The 26,686-nt window shown below is 35.9% G+C and overlaps 1 protein-coding gene across 1 annotated transcript in view; it reads right to left on the bottom strand.

Moving 5' to 3' along the window:
- Positions 1-26,686, bottom strand: part of GABBR2 (gamma-aminobutyric acid type B receptor subunit 2) — a 456,189-nt gene that overhangs the window by 128,785 nt on the left and 300,718 nt on the right. Inside the window, exons 12-13 of the mRNA XM_015618642.3 lie at positions 26,488-26,620; positions 13,975-14,082 (exon numbers count right to left, since the gene is read on the bottom strand). Of these exons, the coding sequence (XP_015474128.1) occupies positions 13,975-14,082; positions 26,488-26,620 (241 nt within the window). The remainder of the gene's footprint in view (positions 1-13,974; positions 14,083-26,487; positions 26,621-26,686) is intronic.

The raw sequence follows: 26,686 nt of genomic DNA, 5'->3' as shown, positions 1-26,686 counted from the left end.
ACAGATAGACCCTGTACAGCTTTATTCCTATATAGGGAGAAAAACACAGGTTGCTAATAATAAAGGTCTTTAACAATGAACAAAGAAAAGAAATATAGAAAGATGAAAGCAATACAAATTATTTTAGTTCATTTCATGCTTATTAGAAGTATCTGAAGTACTTTCCAACTTCTAAAAAGAATTTTGGAGAATTCTTAAACATTTATATTGAAATCCAGGTTTAATATTGACTCCTGGAAAATGAGAGAAATATATTCTAGGGAACCACTAGTGTGTCTATGCATGCAAATGTGGACAAATGCTCATCAGCATCTCAGAGCAGCAGTCATTGAGGTTGTTTTCACTAAAATTTAGTACTCACTCTTTCATTACCTTTTCGGATGTGGAAAACACAAAAGCTATCAAAAGTTCATTTTGGAGGTTTTTTTGTGTCTATGTGTTTAATATTTGCTTCTGTTACCCAGGGAGCAGGAAGGAATGATGTATTTTTTCTACATTACAAAGGTCACAGGCTTTAATGCACATCCACTGTAAAACATGCTTTTACTTTTGCTTGGGGTTTAGGTTAAAAAAAGAAAAACAAGAGTTGCTGATAAAAATAACAATTCAAACCATCTATCAGAGTATTTTATAACTGCATGCAATCCCTATGTCAATTCTACTGTTGTACATATAGAAACACAGAAAAAAATACACTGCAATTGCATTATTTCAGTTGCAAGGTTTAAGCATGTTGAAATATCAGGCTTAAATTAATTTTATTTCAGTGCTCTTGAGTCTATAGTCATGGTTTTTTAATTAATATCTACCTCTGTTACTAAGAACACTCATCCAATAGTCAAAAGTTATTGCCAAATTGCTTTAACATGGACAAATCCACTTTTTTTTTTTTCCAAGTTTTCATTCTGGGAAACAGTTGACTTAATCCAAATGAAATATTCAAAAATATTAAGCCTGAGAAGCTTAATAAAGTTGTGATTATTTCAGTTCAATTTGATGAAATTATTAGGATTTCGAAAATACATTAAAAACCCAGAAGTGTCAGCTAATCTTAATAGAGGCAAGGTTAGTATTCCTGCATAGAATAAATTGTATTTGCATTACATTCCTATCAAGCTGAAAGAAATGATAAAAATGACAAAATATTGAAATAATGTAAGAAGAACTTTAGAAGGTGTGGTTTTCATATTGCTCGGTGTGATACGTTTTCTATTTTGAAAGATGTCTCAGCAACATTGTGCACTACTTTTTGTTAATTTGCTGGTTTATTTTATAGGTAATTTTGAATAAACTAAGAGTAAAATAAAGGCTAGAAATCAAAATGAGCTAAAGGACTCAATACATTATTTTAATTTGCTGAGACCAGTTATGTAAATCCACGTAGGACTGGAAAGTGGTGCTTTCCACGTGTTTGGGACAGCAGCGAAGCAGTCTCCAGGAAACATCTCAGGAGAGACAGCACAGGCATGTCTGGAGAGGGCAGGTGAAGGGGGAGAGTTCAGCTTTCATGGTGATATGTCTTGCTGCTGGATGATTTGGCAAGGAGAACTTTGCCAGGAAAAGGTGCCTTGGTGTGCTGCACAGGGGGAGGAAGATTGTTGAAATGGGTTTCTTCCTTAAGCTAAAGTGAAAGCAGGTATTAAGCAAAGATTCTCAGACACAGCTTGGTCCCTTGTCCTCTTTGGGAAAACAGAACTATGTCTCACCTTTTAGCTGTTTATGAAGTGGCAATCAAAGCTGAAAAGAATGGGTCAGCCTTTGTTAAAACAGCCCATGGGTATATTAATCTCTTTTCTAATGACTGCAAACAGGCCTTGGGTGAAACATACCTAATACTGTTCCTAGTATGAGTGGAGACATGGAAGAGAAAACAGCAGGGAGTCAAGTCCATAGAGAATTTGATTTTAGAGGAAATGTTGACACCTTAACTCAAATTTCTTTTCCTCCCTCTTAAATGACTAGGAAATTTATTGTATTGGCATATTTTAGTTGGTCTTCCTTTTCAACTGATGTAGTTTATTTTGCTGAAGTTGGCTGTTGAACTATTACATGTTTAGCCTTTCTCAGTAGCCAGTGGGCAGGGACGAAAGCCTTTCAAAGACAATTCATCCCACCTATCCTGGGTAAGAAGAAAGGGTCAGAAAAACTAGTGTTCTGAAACATGTCCCTCCCTTCCTCACTCCCCGCTGCCCAAGAGGAGGTGAAGACAACTAACTTCTGATAAAAATATGCATTTGACAAACTAAAAGCTATGTGAAAGCATTTTGCCAGAAATGTCTCCCTCTGCTCTCCTAAGCCAAAAAGGTTCCTTGGGAAAAAAACCCCCAAAATATCTTTCTAATGAAAGTAGTGCACATTTCACCTAGGATAGGTAAGCAGCCCAATGTCTTCCATATTTGTATGGACTATCTTCGTATTGAAAGGAAGAGCGCATTGGATTCAGATTTACTAACCCCTGGTCATACTAATAAAGATGGTACAGTAATGTCAGAAGCAAAAGAGTAAAAGGATATTATTAAAAGCAGTAATATTGATAATCCACTCACAGAATCAAAATAAATAGCTTCCTATTGATGATCCCATTGTTAATGTGATCATATCACATCTCTTTGCTCTTGTACATCTCTCATTCGTACCTGACCTTGCACTACTGCAGATCACTATTTTAGTCCACTTGTAAGTTTGATAACCTTTCTTTGGACAGGTAGTTATTAGAAAAAAAATGAAAGTAGAGATACATATAACAGTGGTGCTCTTCCTTGGAATCATTTTTCCTGCACTACTCTTCCCTTTTCTGGACAGAAGGGGAGTTGTATAACAGCAGCTGTCACTGGCAGCAGGTATTATTCATCCCTTACTTCTGCCAGACAGCCAGGAGGAAGGCAAGCAATAGAAAGCCCATAAGATAGCCTGGGTGACCTACACCAGTGTGATGATCTCTGTAAAACACAGCAGTAGTGGTGCTGCTGCGAGGTGAGAATGCAGGGCACCCGGGGCTGCCTCCCACACCCAGCACAGCGCTGGTCTCTCCTCGGCAAAACCACAGCTGCAACACAGCCCGGAAACAGAACTCTCCACCAGAATGATAGCTTTCAGAACAAAACACCAAGGTTCAACGCAGTGTTCAATTTTGCACCTCCGGTAGTCATTAGCAGCTTGTCCTAAAAGAGATTTGCCCTGAGAAACGCCACTGGTGTATCACCATCAGCACTTCTAAAAGGCTTGCTGCTCCCCCTCTTCCACCCGCAGGAAGCCCAGCTTTCCCTCTCCCCAGCCCTTACTCCCACCCACTAGAACTCCTTAAGTTCAGTACATTCATTTCTTGGGAAACACCAGATGCACTGAAGGAGTCTTGACTCAGATCTTGCAAATCCAACAAATTCTCTGTCTGACAAAAGAAAGTCATGAGCTACTGAGGCTGCCCACAATCAAAAATGTAATTTTTCTTTAAGAGGAAGGTTCTCATTTTTTCCCTTTACATTTTCCTTCTAGAAAACAGTAAATCAGCCTTTGGAGCAATACATGGTAGCTAATAAAATCTGTTTTTGCAAGTGTTCCTGAATCCTTGCTGAAGCCAAGCTCTCACACAGCAGCATCTGTGAGTCATATTTTCTACCATCTGTGATTGGATAGGTGAATCTGTCTCATCCTGGCAGATCTGCACACTGTTATAAATGCCATTGCCACCAGTCTGGACTATATATCTGGATATGAAGAGATCTGTCCTCCAAACAAATTCACTGAGAACAAAAGCTGGTAGGCCATTTTCTTCTCAGCAACATCACTGTATGAGCAAATCAAAATTATTCTGAAAACTCGTGACCGTGAAGAGAGATCAAAGTCCTTACTCTCCACAGACTTTGCCATCTGATCACAGAAGATATAAATTCAGTCTAAAGCTCTGGGATAAAGTTTCTGCTCATGGAAACTCTTGAGGATTTTCTAGAACTATCACAGGCTGTACCACCTGCCATGGTAACTTCAACTGTCCATTTGGTTATTATTGCACAAACCTTCTGTTGGGCTTTTTTTCATTTGCTTTTTAAAGCATATCCATTGTGTCCTGGAGGATCCTATCGTTCACCAGTTTGTGGGATCACCTGGCAATTTGGCAATCAACAGTAATTAAACATTATGTTTGTTTTTTATAGCTATGTCTAGGGAAAGCTTTCTGTTATTTCCTATCTTACTAGAAACCAACTCTGAATATTTAATGTTTCAAATGTTTATGACATGGACCTTAAAGCTGAACCCCATTCTAAACCACAAAGAAATAGCCTTACATATGAAGACTTATCCTTTTCTCCAGGATGTAACCTTAATTTTGAACTCTCTGAATTCCACAAACAGCTTGCCAGTTAATTTACTTCTGTCTTTTCTTCAGAGTTAGTTTCCTTGTTACCAGGTCACCTCCCTTTGTCAGACTAAAACGTCTTTAAATTTAAAGCTATACAGCTAAATCTTTGTGGTTTGTTTGTTTGTTTGTTGGGTTTTTAATTGATTTCATAGAAACACAGAAAGGCTGAGAGTGCTTTTGCATTTATTCTAGGGTTTTGATATAAATACATATTTTTTCTTTTTCATTTAAAATATAGAATAATTTTTTGTTTAAGGCAATTCTGGTTTCTCTCATGTAGATTAACCCTGTCTAGTCTAGCTGACAGAGTAGTCCCTTGCCTTCTGGCACTAGCTGGATAAACACTTAATGTTATTAATTAACTTTTTTTTTCAGTTGTCTCTTCCTCAGACCCCTGGGATGGAACCTGTAGAGAGAAACTCTCTTTAAAGGATCCCTTTGTGAAGCTTCCTAGACCTTCTTCAATTAAATGAATATCGCTGACATCAATTATAAAAGCCCTCCGAAATCTGAGACCAAATATTCTTCTCCCTGATACATACAGAAATCCTGCTGATCAGAGTCTTCCCTCTGAACTGGAAGGGAAAGAAAGAAAACAGAGTTTGCATGGAAAGAAATTGTAAAGTCTGTGAGCTTGCAAAAGGGACCCTAAAACCACTCCTGAACTTGCCTTCAGGACTCTCTCCATTGCATAAACTAACCTTTCATTTCTCTCTTGTTCAGGGACACCTTTGGCTTGCTCACCTACATTAAGTGGGTCAGCACAAGTGGGATGGTGCCAGGAGGTTGGGGATGCAAAGTCAGTGGCTGCCAGGTGAACTTTAACCTATGTGGGCTGAGGGAGATTTCATCCTAGAGTTATTAAAGCCATTAATATTTTAGAGAACTATACTGTAATACTGTCTTAATTTCTATTGTGTAATGGAATGAGAAAAAAGGACCATTGAAAGCACATTATGCATTGTTCCCAATAACTCCACAATGTTTTTTTGAACAGCTATTATGAGTACTTCCTACAATAGTTGGTATGATTAGTGTTGGCAATGCCTCAAGCTGCAATTGCATTCGTTTTAATGAGTGAATGCTAACATTTTAAAAAAATATGTGTTGTAGTATTAAGGATTTTGACCAGGAGTAAAAAGCTAAGTTTTATTCTCTTAGAGGTATTTAGACTGTTTTGATGCAAGATTTGTATATCTACTTATAAATTAAAAAACAAAATAATTTTGTTTCCTGTGAGGATCTCTGGTGACACCTGTAGTCTAAGAACTTGGTGACTGCCTTTCGGGATAGCAGAGTGTGTGGTCCTCCTGACAATAATGGACAATTGGATATGATCAAAAAGCTTGGCTTTGAGAATTAAATAACTACAGTCACTAGCCTGCTAAAGCACATATTTCTAAAATGTGTCTTCATTGGTGACTCCTGTTTAGGATAATTGCACCATTGGGCAGTCTCACTTTCCCAACAATGCTATTGAAAATGTGAATGCGTTGATTCTATGCCCTGCTGCCAGGAGAAGATACTGATTAAAAGACATCTTTCCTCTTTTCCAAGTCAGATAAAAAAAGTGGGAATATCCTAGTGGTGATGCTCCCTAGGGGAAGCATCTTTTCAGAGGTTAGAGATGGAGAGAGACTAAGTGATGGGTTAAAAAAAGTTATAGAAATCTTCATTTTTGGAAGTCTGAGCCTCAGTTATGAATACAATGCACTAGAGAATTGGAGAAGTGATTATTTTACTAAGATTGCTAATCCAACCATAACAAGCACACAGAGTGACATAAAATGACTATTTTTCACAAAATTCTTTTGAAAGGACAAAAATAAAAAACATGCTAGTCTAAAAATGGCACTAAGAAATCCAACTTGACAGCATTAGAGCCAACCATTCTTGCTGGTGTTCTGGAGAACAGCTTTAGAAAAAAGCCTCATTGTGTTAACTTCTGCTCACAACCATAAGTAAAGCAAGACGTGCTGCCTTGAGAAACCTGCATATGCCACCAACACAGCAGATAAAATTCACCTTTGAGAGAAATACACTTGTTGAGCCCAAGATCACATGGGCCATAAATATAAGGGACTTTCTATGAGAGGTGTGAATTCTCATATCTGGTGTTGAAAGGAACCCAAATCTTCAGGGGAAGAAATAAAAAAAAAAAGGTGCATGAAGGATTTGAATGCTCAGGAAGAAATATTCTGATTTTGTTTCATATAACATTAAAATACCTAGACTTTAATATTTTCCTTAATGAAAAATTCTCTGGGAAAGCATACTTCATCGTTACCAAATAGCTGGGAACATCAATGCACTTGATTACATTTACAATCCAATTTGAAGCCATTCAGGAATAAATTGCCTCATACTGTATAGTGACATGTTCTTTATTTCTCTGTCATCCAATAGTCTCATAATACATAGAAATTATGGTTGTAGCACCATTTATGAGCACTTACATTTCACACAGAATTTTCGTTGTTTTTGTCACTACTGAGGTTTACCCTTATCAAGCTGTACCATGCAGAAATTTCCATACATAAATTACTTCAAAAGCAGATTCTTCTCCTAGATGTACAGTTCATTAGCTCAAGCTTCTTTCTGTGACAAGCTTGAGATTTAGCTCCACATTCCATTTTATATAAATGTGACGTTTAGAAATGTGATTCCTGTTGTTCCTTGGTTGGTATTTTGGCATCTTACAAAAACCAGGATACTTATTTTTCATTCAAGTTTGGATTCTAAGATTACACTGTCTATATTTAAAGCTTTGGACTTAAAATTTATAGTTGTAGCTTTTTTGGGGGAAAAAAAGTCAAAATAATTTGGTTTCCACTTATCTCACTTTAGGAACTACTGTATCTGTATATTAATAAACCATAAGCCATACCTGAATAATTCACACTGCCCAGTAAGCATCAGAGACTACTTGGGCCAGTGGTAAATATTCATAATGAAAAAAGATCCTAAACATAAGCAAATTTCAAATGTCTTACTTTCTTACGCTCAAAGACTGAACAATAACACTGAACATTTCTTTAGGTATCCATATGCTGGTTCATTTTCAGCAGATGGTCCCTAATAGATTGTTGTACTGTTGGTATGGTTACCCAAAGCAAATTTTTGGATCTTGACACATCTCTTCTCCAGACTTATGATCTCTCATATATATTTAGTAGAATAGAAGTGTATCCTAGGGGAAATCCATCATATAACTTTTTGTTATACACACAAAAGGCTCTAGCAAGATTAAAAAAAAAAAAAAATGGAAAAAATAAGCATTTAAAGTCTAAAAACTGACCTCGAAAACTATTTTATAAAAGAAAGAACTGATTAGATAACACAAACCTCTTTTATGCTAATTCAGAACTGTCTACATAGGATTTAAGTGAATAAATGAGATGTGGCCTGTGAAATTCTGACCTAAACCCTCTGTCAATGTAATCATGAGAACTTTGCTTCATCTATTTTTAAAAGATTAAGATAATGGGTAACTTTTTTTAAACATCATCAGGACTTTAGTGAGGAAAAATATGGATTGTAATAAATTCTAAATTCATAAGTGGCTTGAAAAACTTACAGAAAAGTTTATAGCTGGAGATGACACTCATTCTATAAACTTCCTCACAGAGGTTTTCAGGTGAGGGATGGGGACAGCAGTCAAGAGACACAAGTTGAGAAGAGAAGGCAGCAGCACATGAACTCATAACTGTGTAGCCTCCAGCTGCTTTCTTCTCTCTATTTCTCCCCTGCCAGGGACACTGTGCAATCACAGGACCTGGCAGCTGGCACCATGCAGGGTAGGAGCACACAGCCAGCTGCTGCCCACCCCGGCCTGGGGGATGAGGATTGGGCACTGCTCGGAGTAACGCGTGTCCCCTGATCCCCTGAAAAAGCTGGATGGTTTATTTCACCTCCCAGTTTTCTATACACCCCTTTTTGAACCATTAAATGCACAAGTTACGGAGGTAGGGTGGCCAGATTTCTGTTAAAAAATGGAGTGTCAAGGCAATGATCTAAAATATCTTAGGATCCCTGCACTGCTTCATTCAGGTAATAGATTTGCTTCTCAGAAACAAAGAAACAAAGGAATAATTTCTGAAAAATATGCTCAGAGAGATTTCTACAGCATAACAATTCTGGAAAGTAGTTATTTTTCTTCATTTGGCACTTAACTGTCTTATCCATGAGACTACCCTTCTCAAAACTCCTAGTGCCTTTTTCATCATGCATATTTTCTGGTTTAAGTGTAAAAGATTCTAACATAAAACTTTCTCTTTTAATTCACAGTCCTATTCCATGCCCAGAGCACACTCACTATGTTTGCTCCATGACAGTGACATCCTGTAGGAAGCTCAGGCTTCACTGGTTTAATAACCTAATAATCCACATAGGGGAAGAAATGTACACTGTAGAGACCCGGGCAAGCTGTAGTTTTTTAGTTATTGACTTTTTAGCCACAACATAAAACTTTTAACGTTTTCATGAGCCCATTCTTCATAAAGAAAATGGAAAGAGGATTCAATTATAGAAAGAGCTGCATACATCAGCAAGAGGAGCCTTTACATCTTTGCACACCTCATCAGCTTGAGCTAAGCTAAGCTTTCAGGATCTGTAAAACTGCATAATAGGAAGACAAGGCACATATTTTGCCTGTAGGTTTTATAGATACATAGTAATAGGAAAAAGAACAGTAAAACTACAAAATCCCATGTTCAAATTTTATGTTCTGCCCACACTTCTTATGCAATCATTTTGGCCAGTCCTAATTTCAAGTTTTTCTTGCCTTTCTCTGTTTTTATTCCTGCTTTCCTTTCCTAGACTACATCCTAGACTTTTCAGGCTCCCATTCTGCCTCTAAACTCCAATCTTAATCTAATTTTAAACCAGACCGAGTCCTTCAATTACAGTTTGTCACTTAAATACCATACTCAGGCTCTGCATCCCATTATACTCAGCTTTCTTGATAACTTTTTACAGACCTTACTGCCTTTGCTGTCTTTGAACCTCAGTTTCCAAGAGAATTTTAATCCAAATTCAGTCTCCCTCTTCAATATCTTCTCCCAGTATAAAATCCCAAGATTTTCCTTTTTTTTTTTTTTTTAATCTGGACAAGATTCTCTCTTGAAGTCATTAGCAGCAAACCTGGTTTTTCTCTTCAGTCTCTTTCTTGCTCCCAATCTCTTGGCCCTGAAGTTCCCTTGCACTGCCAGCCTCCCTTCCCCATCCTTCTGTCATAAACATAATCTGTACAATCTCCTACCCATCTTTGCATGGCATGAAGACCTCAGCTCTCTTCAGTACTCTTACAAGGACCCAATAGAACAAAGGGATGACAATAAGTTTGCCAGATGGCAGCCTGACAAACATAGCTAAGTCAGGTTGGACTGGTAAGTCATTTTTGTCCATTGCAATTGGTTGTATCTTTCTTACCCCATGATATTACCAATCCAGAGAAAAGCTTATCAATTATTGTGAAGGAGTAGAATAATGCTGGCAAAACAAAAGCAGCACAAGCTTCAAAGAAAGGAAGCTGCTCTACATCCCTTTTGTCATTATATTCTGTATTTATCTTGTAACAATTTTGTCAACATAAATATATATGCCACCAGAAGTCTACAGCGGTAGTATATAACTAAGTACAACGATAATAATTTCAGTGAAAACTAAAGATAAAACATCCCTTCTCTGATGGCACAGTTGAAGAATTAAGTCCAAACAGACAAAGCCAGAGTGCATTCTGTTATGGGTAAAACAAGCTTATCATGGCAGCATCAAAGGAGATGTATTGTATTTTCAAATACAACAAATGCAACAAGGCAACATTGTGACCTCGATCATCTTAATGGTTTAGTGTAGCTATCTACAAATGTCCAAAGGTTTGTCTTTGTAGGAGGAGAATTTATAAAATTTATGGAGGCTTTAAATACCACTGCTTTGAAATTCTTACTATTCTGGTATTTTTCAAAAGTGCATGGGCTTTATTTGGCATGCAGGAGTTGTGCAGGAGCAGTCACTGTGCAGGACTGCTTCAACACCCCCGAAAACCCAAGATAGTTCAGATCTCATCAAAATAGACAGCCTCTCATCCTTCTAAATTTACCAGAAGGGCTGGTTTCTGTAAATGGTTCAGCTAGCTAAAGCTTCCCCAGGACACCACATGCTCTCCTGACACTGATACTCTCCTCTCTCTCTTCTTATCCACTGCCAGCCTTCCTGCTGCCAAGGGAAACAGAAAACCAGTCCCCACCTCTCTCTGAGCAGAAGATATTCTGCAGCCCAAAATAACAGAAAGGAGACATATGAAAACCAGAATTGCACCTCAATTAAAACTGTCAGTTATTTTTAATACTAATTCTATTCCCCTTTCCATTATCTCTGCTAACCTCTTCAAAACTCAAAAATAATTTATTTCCCCCTACTGATTTTGTCATTTCCATTTGACAAAAATTGATCCCCTCGCACCCCTCTGTTTCCAGCTAAAACTAATGCATTTTTAATTTGCTTCCTTTGAGCCCTAGCAAGATCAAAGATAGGAACAGAGCTCTGGGAATTTTTCAAAATTTGTCCTTAGTAGTCTGATAACAGAACGAGTGTATTCTGAATTTTATTGTTTATTAATTTCCAGTAACAGAGGAGTGGATATATAAAAGGGTGAAAATAAAATAGACTTTTGAAAGCTTTATAAACAGCAGTTAATGAGAATCTTCAACTAATTCAAGACACTCTTAACTCATTAAGTTTCACTTTCGACTGCAGTAATACAGAGTGTATATTATTATTATTATTATTATTATTATTTAAAATTCTATATATTTTCTCACACTGAGACAGATAGCCACTAATCTCTTCAAAAAGCCACGTTGTACACCAAAGAGTACAATAAATGTACAGAAGCAAGCTTGCCCTATCTGATGAAGATAAACAGATTTACTCATCATATTCACTCCCTTACTTAACACCCACTTTCAAGAAATGAATTAGCCAGTATTTTCAAAAGCCACACAGAGATTCTTCCAGTCTGTGAAGAAATTCACTGTTGGCAAATATTTTCCTGATGAAAATATTGAGGATGACAGGCAAAGGTGGTACGCCTAAAGGTCATACAGATTTTACTGTCATATACAGGTAGTAACTGAAGTGATCACAAATGAATAGGACTGACAGCACTTAAGTAGTTTTGGAGCTTTGTATTTCTCTAATTGCTATGCCAGTCTGCTCTGTCATGGCACAACTAATTCAGAAAACGTTAATGTGCTTTTTCCATGCAGCACTACCCTTGTGCATTTGTCAGTTTGGATATTGTTTGCAAAAAATTCTATTTTCTGTGCATCCATAGAAAGAAAGAAAATTCTTTGGCTGTAAACTACATCTGCAGAAAATGGAAATGTCATTCTTTCAAGACATAAGTAAAGAATGCCATGTTTTTCAGTCAACTCCTAAAAACATTTTATCTATCCTGGCAAATAAAAGACAGAAAATATATGACTAGTAAACACTTATCATGGACAGCTGATTTGTTTTACATAAAGAAAACTCTTGTACTTCATGATTCATGCCTGTGATTTGGAGTGAGATATCTAAATAAAGAATTCTTTAAAGTTTACAGAACAAAATGTATTATTGACTTAATTTCAGAATATTGAAGAAGGTGGCCTAATAGCCTTGATGTTTGCTCACTCAGAGCAAAGCAGCTCATTGGTCACCATCCAGATGTTTGACCTTTATACTGGTCAGTGTCTTTTTAATCTTAAATAAAGATCTTAAATAATTTATAATATCTAGCTATGCATAATCAATTGCAATTTTCAGCTGGTGATGAGGTCCTTGAAGAACAGGGGCAATACAGAATTTGAGGATTATATTTAAGTAACAGATAGTGAAATTTAATATTGAATAGCAACTTGCAGAGCTAAAATGTAATGTTTAAAAAAAAGGAGACAAAATCTCAGTGGCAGTCCATTGAAGTACCTGTTCACTCTCATTTGAAATAGTATGTAGTGGAGAAATTATAAAATTCTGAGGATAATAAAGGTTATGAAGTAAAAGCTTTTATGTGTTAGACCGTAGTGTCTTTTGTTGTGCAACTTCACTAATTTAAAAATATTTGTATCAATATAGATGAAAACATATTTGCAACATAAAATTTCATTTCTCAGGAAGGTAAAATCCTGGTTCATCTTTACTAAAAAACTTTAATATAGGAAGTGTAAGATCCTTGAAAAAAATTAAAAACAAATATGTAAAAGACTGTGGAAGTATAAACTGATATGTTACAGTGGGCTCTTCACACGTGCAAAAAGGAGGGTTTCCATTTCACTCAACCCAGAGTATCCTGGTTTTGGTGTAGAAATTTTTTATAATTTTAGTTAGCTTTAAGATATTTTGTATTTACTCATCATTATTTTTTACAATGAATGATATTGAACTAGAGCAAACCTGACATGACTGAATAGGAGGGGAAAGTACTAGGTGGTTGTGTTGTTGTGGTGCCAGAGTAATAGATCCAGTTCCAGACACAGCATGTAATTCCTTAATAACCTCAGACATAAATCCTCTTAGAAACTGAGTTAACTCTCTCCCTGTCTATCTAAAGTCCATTCCTTCTAAGGGAATGATCTATCCCATTGTGACAGACTCCTTACATATTGTAATTGTGGAAAATAGCATAGTGCTACCAAAAAAATAATTAACAATAGAGCTCTTCTATGACCACACATAGGGGAAAAAAGAGGCATCTGACAAGGTTTTGGAACATAGTTTTACTTAATTTGGTTATATATAACTCTATTGTTTATTAGAATAAAACTATTCAGATGCACATAGGAGCTGTGCTTGGCACTTCTGCTCACTCTATAAAAATATTAATTTTGGTTTTCTGTTGCATGCACATTTCTCATGAGGTTTTTACCAGCAAAATGTTTTCCATTCAGTGTTTTTCCATTTTTTTTAATAAAATCATCTGATAAAAAGTACTTCATGTATGAAAAGAAGCTTAATGGGAAAAATACATGAAGAGCTGCACTAGTACTAAGCTGAGCCTAATCCTTTACAGAAAATGTGCTGTGCCAAAAATGACAGACAGCTATTGTGGTTCAAGTCTGATCAGTCTTAGAGTAAACTTATGCAATTTCAATGATAATTAGAAACAGGAAGCTGTAAGCAGCACTTTCTATTGCCTCATCCTCAATTTACTCAAAGGAGTAATCATCAATCTCTGAGAAATTTGCAGGTAACACCCATGTCTCAGCCAGTCATAATCAGCAAACATTTCATAAAATGCATCTGCCAGAAGGAGACCTCTGGTTGCTGAAGCATTAGCTTCATACTAGCTAATTCATTAGCTAGAATACTAGGAGGGAGCTGAGATCCAAATTCACTTTGACATTTCACAGCCAACTCCACCGTTCACCTCTTATTATAAAGACCGGAGGGCTGGTGCTTGAATCCAACTCTCAGAGACTAAACAAGAAACAAAAAAGCCCTAATATCAAACTATTCAGGATATTTGGATGTGACACATGAACAGTCAGCACAGCTATGGCCATCCAGGATAGGTATGAAAACAATTAGAAAATTGTATTAACAGGTTACCGAGAAAAGAATCTATTTCCCCTCACCTTCTTCTTCATTTTTACATTTTTGAAAATTGCATGGACTCTCCACGTTTTTGCAAACATTGCTCCAAATGCAGTTGTGTATCCCACTGTAAGAATCCATGTTCGGACCTAAAAAAGTATGTACATAAAAAGAAGACAGAGTTACTTAGATATCACAATTTCAGACATTTTTTTTTGTCAAGACTCTGAGGAAAAAAAAAAATCTGAAGAACTTCACAAAACTTAGTATTTAGGAATTTCTCATTGCTTGCTTGCTTGCTTGCTTTTTTACTCATTAGTCCATTCCCTCCTGAACCAAAACAAATCTGGATACTGAATTATCTCTTTCATATATAAACCCATAAATCTCTTAAAATATTCTCTGTGGGATTTTTTTGTTTTAGTTTTTTTGTTCTGTTTGTTTTATTTTGGTCTGGGTTTTTTGTTGTTGGTTTTTTTGGTTTTTGGGGTATTTTTTTAACTTTTATTGTGTTCTTTGCAGATAGCGGAGAGAACTAATGGAGAAACTCAAGAGACAGACTATAAAAAGCACTCAGGGAGCTAATATTAACAGCTACATTTTGAACAGAAATGAACAGAGAAAAAGAGATGTAATTCAGACTAAGTAAGGAAAGATTGTACTATGTGAGATACGCATCACTCAGCGAAAAACCTGAGCATCCTGGAAAGATAAGAACAACAGATTTTAAATTATCTAAATATATAGATATATAAATATAATATTTATTATGAGAGAAAATGCCAAAACAGGAAGACAGTTTTGGCTGGCAAGCCTCAGGAGCAATACCTGAGTCAATGATAATGCCTGCAAATGTGGCCTAAGAAAAAGGAGGTGGTGAGCTTGCACAGAGCAATGGTGTAATAGGACCTGGGCTGGCCACAGCTTTGACACATACAAAACAGAAGATTTTAAAACTAATATAGAATTTATGTATTTAGCATAAAAAAGAGACTAACTTCCTTTCTTTTTATTTTTCTTTTTAATAGAAAATCTTCTAATTGACCAAGAAGGACAGAAGATGGATTAGAAAAGCTTTTTTGCATAGCATCTTGTACACAGGCCCTCACTTTCAGACTTGGTTTGAGCTAGGACAGTAACCCTCAGACTTGCAGTAAACTCTTTACATCTCTCTCTAATTCCTCGGAAGTTTCTGTTTATGTTACCATGCATGCAAGTTTGACTGTTTGAAAACTCTTTTTTTCCCCAAACAGGCCATTTTCTTTCCAAAGATGGATCAGAGACTACAAAAGCATAGCAGGTAGGAGACCATGCAAGAGGCACAGCATGGAATTGGAAGCCAATAGCTGAGTCGGAGAAATCACAAAGAGGAGGAATAACCTCATCCTCCTTCTTGAGCCTCCACATGCACCAGCCCATAAAAAAGGAGACTGCATAAAACTGAACAAAGGAGTAAAAAAACGATGAACTGTACCTTGCAGATGAAAAAACTGAAGGAGAAACAATGTCTAAATAAAGGGAAAGGAAAGCTAGAAGAAAGCCAGGCTTCTTTTGGCCATGTTGACCATGCATGCTTAGCCAGCAGAGCTGTTCTGTGATATAAAAAAACAACCTGATTTAGAGAAACTAGGATGTTCTAAGAAAGCATTTGGGAAATATTCTTCAGAGAACCCAAAGGCAATGCCTTGCATTAGAAACTAGCCTAGTTTCTCATCTAACTTCTGGAGAGTCTGGGATTTTTAATTTGTAATTTCAGGATATGCATATTGATGAGAAACGAGGTGTTCTAGTAAGATTAAAAAACTGACATCTAAGATAAACCTTAGGAAGAATCTAAATGTTTCATATATAAATACATACTGTCTATTTTTTGCCTTTCCTGACTTTTCCAGAATTTCCATTTTTGTATTCAGAACATGATCTTTTTACACAAAACTTTCTGAGGAAAACAAATTCTGATTTTTAATAGTGTTTAGTTACTACATATAAGGGAAGGGAAAAGAAAAAAAAATATACACTCATTCAGAATCTATTGATAAAGCAATAAGATTACTGCAATTCCTTAAAATAAACAAATAAGACACATGTTGAATGTGAAAATGGTGATTTAGTAAGAGAAAAGTGTTTCTTCACTATGAGAGTTGTGAGGCACTAGAAGATGTTGCCCAAAGTTGTGGATGCCCCATCTGTGGAAGTGTTCAAGGCCAGGCTGGATTTTGCTTTGAGCAGCCTGGTCTAATGGGTGGCATCCTTGTCCATGGCTGTGGAACTGGAACTAGATGATATTTAAGGTACCTTCTGACCCAAGCCATTCTAGGATTATATAAAAAGTACATGGTGCACCATGAGTCTTAACATTTGAAAATATTGTGATTGTGTATAGAGGACTGTTTAGATACTTGTATGTCTATATCAATGACTTAGAGTCATCTAATGTTGTGGTTTATTTGTTGCATTGCTGATAATGACCCTGAATGTAGAGTTGACTCATGGCTGGCTAATCTTGCTATTAATAAAACCAGTAAAACAATTGTGATTAGATTCAAACTAAACGAGTTTTGCCACTTTATGACATTCTTGAATGTGATATTGAAAAAGAAACCCCAAAACAAACAAACAAGAAATAGAAAAAAGAAATAGATATTTAGGCCAGCAAAGCATTACTTTTAACTTTAATATTTTTCAAGTCTTTGCTGATTAATATGCACTTGATATGCACTATCCTGCATTATGCTTCAGTAAAACCACAGTTAGATCAACTCTGAGGGATTTTAAAAATACTTTTAATATCATCATGTTCACACTAGCCAGTTACATTTTTTTTGACTTCACATCAATAACCATACTTAGCATTCAATCCTTTTGCTGCTATTAATAAGTATTCAGCTCTTTTGTGTACAGCTTAGTGGTATATTTGGCAAACAGATACATGGTATTTTCGTGTCTCTAATAAGACTCTGTTTTGTTCTCACTGAAACAGTAATTGTCTCTTGGGAATACTAATAAATTCAATTATGCTCATAATATGTTTCTAACTCAATATTCAGAAAAATGTTATTTCTAGCATGTTTGATTAAAAAAAATTATGTAGTCCTGATTGGGATTTTACATATTAGAATAACATAACTGTCTGTATTGGAAACATTCTAGTTTAAATATACCAAGACTTTGTCAAAATGAGATCATTGTTGCTAAGAAGGAGACGGTAAGTTTCAGATGAAAATAAATTTTTAATTTTGAAGAAAATTACCTCAAATTTGTCTGCTATAATTCATTAATGCAGCTGGCAAAATGAAAAATTTAGAAAACAGCAAGTCTCTGAAATTCTTATATCTGCTCATTTATATTCTTAAATGTATCATACCTCCATAACCTACTTGTTTGAAAGAACATGATAAAAATATCAGTAACTGAGAAGCATGTCCATGATGTCATATAATTTATCAGTAATTCTCTCATGTTGGATGTTTGTAACAATGTATTTCGCCAGAAGCTGAAGAAAACCATCCTTCCCTCAGTACCCACTGAACAAGCAGGAGAATGTCTCTTCAGTAGGCAAGACTTAGATTCAAATAGCTGCTCCTAACTAGACACAAAACCTGAAAAAATTCTTTTTTTATTAAATGTATTAAATGGTTAAATCATTAGAAAAATCTTGTTGCTTCAATTATTTTAGGATATACTTTCAATTATCTGCTGATATGTCTTGGTTCCCTTTTTATTTTTTTTTTTTTTTAATAAAATATGTTTACTATTTGAATATGTTTAAAAATATTTTGCTCTCTTTAATTCAAAGACAACATGCAAATATCAAAGAAAATAATATAAGTTGGTTTGCAACAATCAAGTATTCCTACCCAGATAGTAAAATGAAGATTCTTATGTCTGTTTTCTTTTTAGGTACTACACTATTTTGGTTTAGGGTTTATTTTTGAAAACACCATGCAAGAATTTTTTCTTTTTATAAAATACTTGATGGAAGCTCTTACAAGTACCTTAACTGTGATAACTAAATAAACCTAAAAAACATTTATCTGGTGGATAGCACAGTTGACAAACAGTAAACACTGAAACTATCTCCATAAAGAGATCTTTCTGATAATGTTCCAGACTTGAAACAGATATGACCGTTATTTTTTTAAAAAAAAACCTTACCTTCATAAAATATTAAACTTTAAACAAATATTGTAAGTTTCAGCTAAAGAGTCACTGCATCTAGGAACAAGATGTTCCTTACGTCTCATAGGAGATTACTTTTTATTTTCCTTTGGCAGTAATGCCCCTCTGTTTTTAATCCATCCATAAGGTACAAAATACCTTTTATTTTTTCAAGGAAGACAATTCTTCTGCCACATAATAAGCACAGATAGGTTAACAATCTCATGTAAAATTACTTTAAATTCAATCCTATTTCCTCTCAACCTTGAGATTTAGCTGGCTGGTCTATATTTGCTGCTATTTGATATCTTCACTCAAATCTATCTGAGTTTCTCCCATCATCTCATTATGGGAATGGTGAAGTGGTTACTAATGATAAATCTGTGTAACAGACATAAAAGTTACCTAATATTACCACTCATTATTAATAAAGGAAGCCATATTATTGTAAACAATGTGTTAGTAAGGGGAAATTTGTAAGTGGTAGAAGTGCCAGAAACACTCTGAAAAAAGAATTAAAAATCTCTTTTTATATATTCAAAGGATGAATCTTATGAATAACCCAAACATCTTAGGTGCTGCTGACTTTCAGATAAACAACAATATTATTCGAACTAATTTTAAATATTTTATTTTAGTATATTTACAATTATCTATAAAATAAATTATAAATTATAATTTATAATTATAAAATTATAAAATCTTGGAAAATGAACTGAATTCATGAAAAGTTAAAACTTCCATTTTTGAAGAAGTTCCATTATTTTCCTTTATTTTACCACCACTATCTATGCATTCAGAAGACCACACAGTTACAATCTGGCAAGTAATGCCTGGGAAGATCTTGAGTTTGTGAAATAATAATAGCAGCTTCAAAATGTAGTTGATCAAGGAAGTGATGCATTTTACTGCTTTGTTAAATTAAAAGAAAAAAAATTGAAAGAAAAAAAATATAACCACCTGAACTGAGTACACTACACACTCTTGTTTCTTCATTTTGCAGCTTTGTTAATTCTATTTTAATCCAGTTTGCCAATCTCAAGCAAAAAAAAGATGAGATTAAAGACTCAGAGTGTTGAATAAAGAAACCCAAGTATCAGCACAGAGAACCTTCATGTGATGTGTTAAAAGCTTCAAACTTCTTATCACTTCTCTAGCTGATTTTTTTTGTTTTAAATAACAGTTACTTGAATGGGATAGTGAAACTGCTTGGTTCTTTAAGAACTCCTTCAGTTAGTAAATAATTTAGATTATGTTTCTGCAGAGGAATCACTCAGGTTTAACATTCTTGCAAACATACCCTTCCCCACTTCAAGACATATTTTATTTTTTTTTTAAATAAAACTTGGAAATCTTTCTTTTATAGGACTTGACACTCAACTCTCCAGCTTTGTTTATGAGACTTGGACTGATTCACTTAAGGAATACCAATAATGGGCCAGCTCTACACAAGCCCTGGGTAGAAGCTGCAGTGCCCAGAGGGTTAGGCTGCAGCAGAACATTACTGCTGAGAAGCTTGGTAGCATCTCAGTACTAGATTTAGGCACTTAGAAGGAACAAATGTGAGAATAAACCACGATGTGCAGTTAGCCCCGGGGAACACAATTGTCTTTAAGTGGAAAATTGTATTGATTTCTGTGGAGTATGCAGGAGTTGGAAATTAAGCACCTTCTATTTTTCTTGGAAAACTGAGGACATAATGGGTAATTATGATGAAAAAAAAAAAAAGTCATCTCAACAAGTTTTCACTGGGCTATGGCTCTGCTCCTATTGATGACGGCAAAATTGACAGTGTGAGCACAAGCAGACCCCAAAGGATGAATTCACCCCTTTGAATTGTACTTTTCTCATTTATATCAGACATTTTGGACAATTTTTTATGACTTTTAGCTCATTTTTTAGAATTTGTGTGGCACCAGCATAGATTCCTGTAAAACATAAGAGGCAATAATGTTAGAGAATTGAATCCTGCTGTTTTCACATAAATTAAATACAGAGGTTCATCACATGCTGTGAGATCTCCTGTAGTGATTTCTTAATATCTTTCAGATCATTTTTCAGAGTTACACTAACTATGGGTAGCGTAAAAGATGTCATCATTTCTCCTGCTTCTATAAGGGGGCTTTAAACACTGTCTGCTGTTTCTACTGAAGGAGAGGAAAACATTCTCAAAATATTACCTTAATAAATCTCTGGCAAGGTTGTGGTGTATTTGCTTCAGTATATGACATAATTTTGTTTCTAGGATCTATTCAGCCTTATAACTTTTGTCTGTACTCTTTTTTCTTTACCCTCAAGAAAATGTCATTTACTAAAATAGAAGCTGATCAGGCTCATGTTGAACTCAGTAACAGAACTGCTTTTGAATTAAATAGGAATGAGATCAGTCTCAGACTGAACAACAGTGAGAACAATTATGGAAATGATTATACAGAAAGGGGAGATTAAAATTAACAGCTAAACAATTAAGTAGGAAATAAACTGAAGAATACACACAAAATTAAAAAGGCCAGATGAAAAACACAAGCAAAGCCTCTGGTTTCCAGAGACAAAGAAGTAGATTAGAGGTCTAAATCCTTCTGCAGTTCAACAGAAGTTGAATGTCTGTCTGTTGGATTTTCTTTTAAATTTCTGGCCAAAACTGGAAACAATTTGAGCAAAATAATTAGGCAAATATAAAGTCTAAAGACAGGAAACATCCTCCCCCTGCCAAAAAAAAATAACCCCCCCAACAAACCAAAACAAAAGCCTGAGTTTTGGGGAATGCCTGAAGAGCATAAAGGGCATGAATTGTCATAAAGGGCATCACATCATCAGCTATCCAAACTTCAAGGCCACATGCTGTTTGGTAGCACAGGGTCAAGTCCAAGTGCTTCCTGCCCACAGAGAAAACCACAACTTTAGTGGTGGTGCTGCCCATGTTTTCCTTTCAGTCTGTTGCCTCAAACTTGGCTAAAAAGAGAAAATGCGAAGTTATAAGTGAAGACAAAGCAGAAATAGATAAAAAGACAGAAGGTTCGTGCATCTTCTCCCTCTCCCTGCTTTACTATCAGAGGCAAGTCCCTCCTTGTAGAGCTGCACTCAGCCAGCTTTCAGAGTTTCAGCAAATTGCCCACCATCCCCCTCACACTGCAGCCTGCTTCTGTCCCTAGGAACCCATTCCCAGCATGGAACCTGTTCCCTAACAGATCACAACTGTCTTTTCCTGCCTGTTCCTCAGTACAGTCTATAAGTCTCTGTTTAATGTGGTTTTTTTTTTCTCCCCTCTTATATCATATTGCAATCCCCAGCCTTCATAGGTTCAGGGTTTCCCTAGAAAGGGTGAAATGTGGACCATGGAGTTCCACCTTGCCTAGTTGTTCTCTCAGCATGGCAGATATAAGAATATAACCTCCTCCCCCCCCAAAAAAACCCCAAAAAACAACAGTAAAAAAGAAAAAAAAACTGCCTTTCACATTGTTGCAAGGCACAGAGTCAAAAGGGTTCATGACCCATAATTAAGAATAATATTGTTGAAAATGCTAAGTAAGTCTGAATATTTGGACACATTTAAAGGTCACATTTTAAATTGCACTTTTGAGAAGATAGAAGGTCTATAACATCTACTGCTGCCATGAATGCACATGTAATCAAGATGTTTTTCTGAGAAAAACAAAAATTCTGGGTAGTCACACACACACTGTAGTTGTGAGCTGGACTTTATCAGTGGTCTGTACTCCCTCCTCTCTTTCTGTCTCTCCATCCCACCCCACTGTCTGGTTTCTTCTTTCTATACAAAGAGTTTTTCCAAATGCCCACATCATGGCTGAGAGTAACCAACTAAAACCTAAGAGCCTGAGCACAGTCTGCAGTGTACAAAAACTTTAATGTGTTGTTTGTTGTTTTTTTTACTTCATCCAAGCCAAAACACTGACCAGGCTCAGTGAGATCACCTGAAATCACAGAACATCTGCCTGGCTTTGGCAATGCATATACACTATGCTAACTAATGAGATGGACAAGACAAAGCATGCTTCATTTTAGTGCCTATGTAAATTGCAAGACTTAAATCCTCTTATATTTTATGTGACACCTTTGCAGAACACTTTGGAGTGTAAAAGATATTGAAATGCAATTTTTATCTGTAGAATACATATCTCCTATCAAAGCATGAACTGATATTAAATTAATCAAGACAGATCATTTGTTCCTTTACAATCACTGCAATGACCCAGTGCAGCACACTCCCCAGGAGAAAGTCCTGCTACACATCAGAACTATCAAAACTGAAGAGAAGAGCTGTTCACTCTACTACTTCCTAATGAACCAGGTCTTTTTTTGTGGAACTATGGGCCAGAGCAATGTGGAGTACTTAAAACATCTTCAGCCCCAACTTAATAATTAGATTTACTTACTTGAGGAAGATGCATAACAGAGAAGACCATGGTCATCCTCAGGACCATAGTAGTCTTTCATTCCATAAGAGTTAGAACTTGGAAAGACATTACTCATCTTAAAACATGAAACTCTCAGTGGAATGTATTTCAGAAGTCTAAACGTTATGATCTTATCTAATATCCTCTCTATTTTAAGTATCTCTATTTAGTATGTCACCTTAAACTCTATTCATAGGATATGTCACTAGCATCGCTAATTTTGAGTCTCTCTTCCATATAATGACTGCTTTCAAAGATGTTTCCACTTGCTTGCATTTTTCCAGTTGGCACCACATCTCATTTCACACCCTTACCTCTAACTTCTCCTTTTTTTTTTTGGTTGGTTTTATTGGTTTGTTTTTGTTTTTTTTTTTTTGTTTGTTTGTTTGGGTTTTTTGGGGTTTTTTGGGGGGTTTTTTTTGCTATGATACCATGATGATACAGAGATTAAAAACAAAGATAAATCATTCTCATCCTCTCTCTCTGAAACACTTTGTACTTTGGCATACATATGGATGTAACGAAATATTGTATTGCTTCTTCTTGTCCTGTACAACCAATAAAGTTGCTATTAAGTAAGACATGATCTAATGGTTCAATAATACACTGACCACTTTCTCAGAACTCACTTCTCTGGATCCTTTTAATTCCATATAATTGGAGTTATAAAATATGATACCTAATCTCTAATTCTGACATGGAACTAAATCATGCTACATTTGCTATTACGAGTTCTTACTGCGAAAACACAGAATTATTATGTATTTAAATATACTTGATTACTTTTTCATAGAAAATGGGCATACCAAGATAAAAATGAGTGTGTTTGGGAACAAAATATCCACTCTATCACTCTGTCACAAAGTCCACATTTTAGAATTTTAAAGACTAATACAATACCCTTACTCAGCAAATTATTTGACTATACGTTTAAAGTGCTTTGCTGACTCTTAACTACGCTTAACACTTGTTTCTATGTTTCAACATAATGACTTATAGACCACCTCCTCCTACACCCAGCGCCTTACAGAGTGGCAAGTGGTAGTACAACTTAGCAAATAAATCCTTTGAACCATTCAGGTGTTACTGGTGTAATTCTGGGTCGTGTTTCAGTGTCCTTGGAATATTACAGCATTAGGCATATGTTACATATAGACATAAACTGTTGAAAAGTAAAAAAAGAGCTGATGTTGCAAAGCATTTCACCCTCCAAACAGCATTACAAACAACATTCTCTAGAGGAAACAAATGAAACAGAGTTGAATGTAATACCTACATTGTGGAAACCAATTTTCCTGAATTTGTGAGGACAGAATAATAGAATGGCCTGGAATGTAATATACCTTAAAGACCACCTATTTCCAATCCCCTTGCTGTGACAGGAACACCTTAGTAAACACAGAAGTGTTAAGGACCTCCTATAAGTTGGCCAAAAATAGTCAGAACTTAGAGACCAAAAAGAATGTATCCAATTAAGTACACTGGCTATTGTGTATATACTCTGGTGAATCTTATCACTTCTGAAATGCAGAAGACAATGAGGGTGATTGCTTGGCTTGGACAGGGCATACACACTAATGACAGCTTTATAGCTTTCCATGTGCTTATAAAACTTGAATGAAAACTTTTACTTCCCTTCCAAAAAATATCTCCCTTCGTTGACATATGGCACTTCTGTGTCTGAGATACAGTTGTTACATCCTGACGACTTGCCTCAATGGTTTTTTATGATCACTCTTAATTGTAATTGGCTCTTTTAAGACTAAGCCACAGTCTGAAATGAAATGGGAATTTTAAACTAATCTCTCATGGCTAGAATGAGTAAAAAAAATCATTCATTTCAAGGCAGATGGATGATGAAGAGAAATTTGTTCTGGCCTGATCCTATAAGCACAGGTATCTGTAAGTAGACCTTGTGAAACCACTAAGCATATGAGAACTGAGATGTTGGTGACATGGAAACAAATGTACACAATGAACCCAGCACTTGCTACATGTTTTGAGGAGAGGAGGAGAGAGAGAAAAGTTGTTCAACAGGTAAGTGCTTTTGCCTCCCATATTTATGAATTTCCCAGCATTAATTAAGAGTTTTCTAGATACAATAAAAGCACATTGTGACAGTGTATGGCTGACCATGTATCTCACCATGTTGAGATGATATCTAAGAGAAGAGTAAGCTATCCCATTTAAAAGAATATATTTGGAGGAAAAACATCTAAAATAATTGTTTTAATGTGTAGGATGTTGAAAAAACCTTCCTTATCAGTGGCTACTGAAGGATTTGTAGCATCTGTGACTGTAGTACTAATTGCTGACAGAGCTGGGCTTCATAAGATACATTAGTAGCCTTGCACAGGAAAACACAATCAGAAATGCTTCTGTACTGGACTGAAAACCTGGAAAGCCAAGACTGAGAAGAAATCTCAGACTCTGCTCTGTTTATACAGCATTTAACTAAAAAAAAAAAATAAAATAAAATCTCTGCTTAAGGCATGAGGTGATAATTCTTAATCAAAGTTTGACTTTAGGGCATTTACAGCATTCTCCTTCAACAATTTCTTTTATTGGTCACTGAAGCCCAGTAATTGCTTTACTCAAGTGAAGATCTATCCCTCTATGGCAGACAAACAGACCTAACATAATGTTACAAATACAAACTGAAGTAAAGAAAAGAGGAATGTAGGATTAGACTAAATAAGTAGCCCACAGTAACATTTTGTTGCATTTAGAAAATGAGACTAGTGATCACATTTTGAGAGGCAGATTAGAGAAAAATCAGATAGAAGAAACCTCCTAGCTCAGAGGTACAGGATTTTGGACATTGGTTCATTTTTCAGAGTTAAGACTGAGCTCTTTCACATGTAAAGAAGGACTCAAATTCAGTCTTATAAAGCTACATTTGGTTGGAAATCTGTTTCCTAGAACAGCTAGATGCTGATTAGTACCCCTGGTTCCCACTTTCCTTCTGCTCAGCAGTACATGGCTGCTTCCAGAGGAGGGTTGCAGCCCAGCCATACAATGGCCTGGCAGCCTGGCAGGGAATTCAGAAGCTCTGGATACAAGCCCCTCAAGACTGAGCAGATATCAAGACTTAAAAATTGTGTCCCATGCCACTAGATCCTTCTGAATGGAGGATGAAAAAACAGTGGGGATTGACATCAACAATAGATTCCTAATGACACTTCTGCTCCATCAGAAGCTAGTTCATACAAAAGGGCATAACTCCTGGATAAAAAATGGATTATGCCATCTTCCATTTCCTATTGGCCCCATCGTATTCACAGAGTTATAGACTAGTTTTGTACTGCTTCTGGAAGGAGTATTCTTGCAGTGAAGTTCTTGCCCTATCCCTCTCTTTGGGACTTTCTCTGTAAGTCAAAGTAAGTGCATATTACACCAAACAAGACAAGTTTCTAGGTGGACATTTTTAATTTGGTTTCAGACTTGCTTGTTTTGATTTATCTAGAATGTATTCTCTATGGATCTAGGCTTTTGAGAATTTATAGCATAGCCTGGAAATATTAATAGAAGTCTTTGGAAAATCGGCCAAAGAGACTGACTAAAGAGATCTAGACAAGCAGCATTCATGTAGTTTAAAATCATATGGAATGTATACAGAAAACACAGTAGCTTTACAGGTATTACAAGTTAGGCTACAAACACAACCTTTAGTAAATCATTTTTCTAGATTTGGTTTCAAAACAAGAATATACATCTACCCTTTCAGTCTGAGGTCAATGCATCTGAAGCTTTCTACAAAAAATAATAACAACAACAATAACAAGAACAACCACCACCATAACGCTTTGTTCATGTTTTAGAATTTGGTCCCAGAAAATATCCCAGGAAAGAACAACGAGGATCAGTGATTTAATGGAATGACACATCCAACTACCGAATTTTTCTGTTTGCATTTCTCACAGAGTTTCCTGTAAGATTGAATTCAACTGGAATTGAACTACAATATATGGAATTACTTACTGTGCAAAGTGTCTCAAATGTCTTTTCGGAGACAAAGGATCCATCAAGACCAAAAAGAAAAATAGATGCATAAGAAAGCATCCCTCCAAGGATAATAAGGTTGTTCATGTAGGGGCTGGACATCTTTATTAGTCTATGGACAAAAGGTGATAGTGCATTAAAGAGGAAAAGATTACTGCTAGGCTACTAGAGCAATAAA

Source organism: Parus major, chromosome 2 (genome assembly GCF_001522545.3).
Source record: "Parus major isolate Abel chromosome 2, Parus_major1.1, whole genome shotgun sequence".
NCBI classification, from domain to species: Eukaryota; Metazoa; Chordata; class Aves; order Passeriformes; family Paridae; genus Parus; species Parus major.
The sequence above is the reverse complement of the archived record's forward strand: the minus strand, read 5'-3'. Positions and strand labels throughout refer to the sequence as shown.